This window comes from Mangifera indica, chromosome 19 (assembly GCF_011075055.1).
Source record: "Mangifera indica cultivar Alphonso chromosome 19, CATAS_Mindica_2.1, whole genome shotgun sequence".
NCBI lineage: Eukaryota > Viridiplantae > Streptophyta > Magnoliopsida > Sapindales > Anacardiaceae > Mangifera > Mangifera indica.
Window position 1 is genome coordinate 1,877,477 of NC_058155.1, and position 3,766 is coordinate 1,881,242.

Consider the following 3,766-nt stretch of genomic DNA (forward strand, 5'->3'; position numbering starts at 1 on the left):
CCTTTTCTAACATAGAAAACTGGATTAGGAGTGTCCTTGTTACTAGACTGTCTTCCTTTAGAGACGATTCGCCTTCCTCTAGTGACGAGGACGCTCCTCATCCAATTTCCAATGATAAAAAAATGGGATAAAGAAAGAATCCAATTAGTAACGGCGCCAAAAATAGGAGGGTGAAAAAAAGGAAACTCTATGGGGTAAATATAACATTTCAAAATTTAATCCTAAAAGAAAATTATTAGTTTTCTAAAACTAAAAAAAAAAAAGATAATATTTTATTATTTATAATATATTACTAATTAAATAACAATTTTACCTTTAAAATTTAATACAATCAACTTTGGATGGAAATAAGTCCTTTGGCCTTTGCTTGGTTGGTAAGAAAACAAACATGGAAGAAAATAGATTGTTGAATTTTTAATAGTTTAGAGATTCACTAAAAAGAAGAATAATCCAATTTTGGATAAATTTTTGTTTAAGATGCTGGATTTCAATTTCTCCACTGTATTCACTAATATATATATTTTTTTTGAATCAAGAAGAAAAGAGATGGTTAAAAATTAACCCTCTTTATGATTACAATCTCCTGGAAATTATACTCGTTCATACAGATGTTTTTATTAATAGAATTGGCGAAGTTTAAGCTTAAAATATAAATATTATCTCTGCATCCATTTGTAAAATCAGTGATTCTGCCTAAAAAGAAGATCCTGAATTTATTAAGGCTGTAATGTAACCGACGAAGCTCAGAGTTTTAAGGCCACGTGCTACTTTGCATGCACATATTAACAAACAATACCCAGTACTGCAATACAGAAATGCAAGAGAAATAAACTCTCAGAGGTCTTTTAAAATTATTAAAATCATCTATAAAATTATCAAAAATTTCTTATAAAGGGACTACGCTTAACTGAAGAACCCAGAAAAGTTTTCAGAATAAGTTAATATCTCTACAAGGAAGCACAAATGTCTGAAGAAACTCCAGTTATTCCTCTTCTCACTCCTTACAAAATGGGTCCTTTCAACCTTTGTCATAGGTACATTTTTAAACTTTAAACTTTTTCATTTAACCCCTTTAAGCTTAATTAATTTGGTTTTTAGCTTTTACAGTGGTCGGTTTTTAATTAATTAGTATGTGAAGAGGGTTTGCTTGTCAAGAAAGTGCTAAGAAAGTGAGGAGAAAAAAAAAAAAAAAAAGATACAGATCTGAAGCTGCGATGATACGACAGTTCTAAATCTGTATTTTAAGGCTAGTTTGGGTTGCTATAGATTTAAATTCATGTTTTAAACTTTATTCTTTATGGTTGTGATTTGGAAGTAATTAACTTCCTTGTGAAAGATTCTGTGATAATACGAATTTTGGTAAATTTGGTTTTTAATGTATTTTAGTTTCTATAATGGCCAGAATAGGCATATGTTGGGTCTTACTTTATAGCTGTTTCTGTTTGCCTATTACAGAGTGGTTTTGGCTCCGTTGACTAGACAGAAGTCTTTCAACAATGTTCCTCAATCTCATGCCATCTTATATTACTGTCAAAGAACCAGTAAAGGGGGTTTTCTTATAAGTGAAGCAACTTGTATTTCTGATACCGCTCGAGGGTAATTTTGCCTCAATCTACTATGTACTTGATTTAGAAGGAAACTACATACGTTTTAGTTACTGATTTGTACTTTCTGGCCTGAAATTTGATTTTCTCTTTTTTTTCTTCGATGTACAAAGTTATCCAAATACGCCTGGTATTTGGACAAAACAGCAAATTGAAGCATGGAAACCAATTGTAGATGCTGTTCATGCCAAGGGTGGGATCTTCTTTTGTCAACTTTGGCACGTGGGAAGGGTTTCAAACAAAGGTGTGATCTAGGTCTTTTTGTTTTGTATCTTTCAAGTTCTGTTTATTGGAGTGATGAAATTGCAATCGGAAGGCTGCTAATCATATGCACAGGATTCAAATGCCGAGTGGAGAGAGATTAATGAAGTGAAAATTTTGTTACTATAGGTTAATAGAATTCTCAGACCAAGAGCTGAATATAAGACTCTGTTAATTTCAGTATCTGATGTTATGTTTCAGTTGTCACACTTGATGTTAAATTAATTCTTGTTCATTTCGATCTTTGTTGGTTTTCCTGCATTTTCCATGCAGATTTTCAGCCAAACGGTCAAGCTCCAATCTCCAGTACTGACAAGTTATTGATGCCTCAAGTTCGAGCTAATGGCATTGATGTTGCACATTTCACACCTCCAAGGAGATTAAGGGCAGATGAAATTCCTCAAATTGTGAACGATTTCAGGCTTGCTGCAAAGAATGCTATTGAGGCTGGTAATTCTTTTTCAGAAAACTGCTTGATGAAATGATGTGTTATCATCCCTTAACCCCTCTTGGTTGATAATTTTGTGTTTTTGCCTTGTAGGATTTGATGGAGTTGAGATTCATGGGGCACATGGTTACCTAATTGAACAGTTTATGAAGGATCAAGTAAATGATCGGACAGACGAATATGGTGGATCTCTAGAGAACCGTTGCCGATTTGCTCTAGAGATTGTTGAAGCTGTTGCTAATGAGATAGGAGCTGAGAAAGTCGGGATAAGGCTGTCACCTTTTGCTGACTATGCAGAATCAGCTGACTCGAATCCAGAAGCTTTAGGCCTCTACATGGTGGAGTCCTTGAACAAGTATGGTATTCTCTACTGCCATGTGGTTGAACCCAGAATGATGACAGCTGGAGAAAAACTTGGAAGTCCTCACAGTTTACTGCCCATGAGAAAGGCGTTCAATGGCGCTTTTCTTGTTGCTGGGGGATATGATCGGGATGATGGAATCAATGCTATTGTTGAGGGTCATGCAGATCTTGTAGCTTATGGTCGATTGTTCTTGTCTAATCCTGATTTGCCAAAGAGATTTGAGCTCAATGCCCCTCTCAATGCATACAACAGAGCCAAATTCTACACTGATGATCCTGTTATTGGTTACACTGATTATCCATTTCTTGAAACCACTTCTTAGGCAAATCAGGCTTCCCATGTTTTATGCTTGTGTCAACATCATTATCAGTTGGTAGATGTATAAGATGACCAGAATAAGTAGGCTTGAGGATTTTTTTTCATGACAGTTGAAAGTTGAAACTTGAGACCTTGATGATTAAGGCCTTCTAGTGAGAATAATTTGGAGCTCGCTCAACTAGTTTGAGCTATTACCATTTTCCCAGAATGTTTTCTTCATTGTATTTCATCTTGTACGTACTTCTTTGGTAATGGTAACATGTCCGTATGTTTATTATACATTCCCGGCCTCGTGTTTTGATCGGCCGTGAATAGACCAAGTTAAAAATGAAACTAAATTTTTAAACTCGTGCTTTTGGGTATGCAATATAAATATTATCAATGATACATCCAAATCAGAGCCAACACTTGCCATATATTCATGTAAATCAATGCATGATATTCGGCCAAAATCATTGGGTCTTCTAATTATCATTAGTATCTGATAGTAGTTTTATCTCTTGTAATTACTTACTGTACAAATTTGATAGCAGCTTTATTTCCTGTAATTACTCATTTACCTTGTTTATTTTTGGAAAATGTCATGTATAAATACCTGTTGTATAATGAACAATTCAGAGCCATTTTGAAATTTCATTTGAGCTTTATTATTCTTCCCACATCTCCTTCTTGCAAGAACTCCTTCTCACGAAGTGCGTATTTCTATTGATCAAAATTCTTTGATTCATCAAGAAGTAAAAATGATATCCTAAACAATCTTTAGAATATCCT

General features: G+C 34.4%; 1 protein-coding gene across 1 annotated transcript; it reads left to right on the top strand.

Annotated features, from left to right (window-relative positions):
• Positions 1–868: 868 nt before the first annotated feature.
• LOC123203086 (putative 12-oxophytodienoate reductase 11) lies at positions 869–3,274 on the top strand. The gene is made up of 5 exons (XM_044619255.1): positions 869–1,034; positions 1,456–1,596; positions 1,718–1,848; positions 2,139–2,315; positions 2,407–3,274. Exons 1-5 carry the CDS (start codon positions 964–966, stop codon positions 2,997–2,999), a joined length of 1,113 nt encoding a protein of 370 aa, XP_044475190.1. The 5' UTR covers positions 869–963; the 3' UTR covers positions 3,000–3,274.
• The last annotated feature ends 492 nt before the right edge of the window (positions 3,275–3,766 follow it).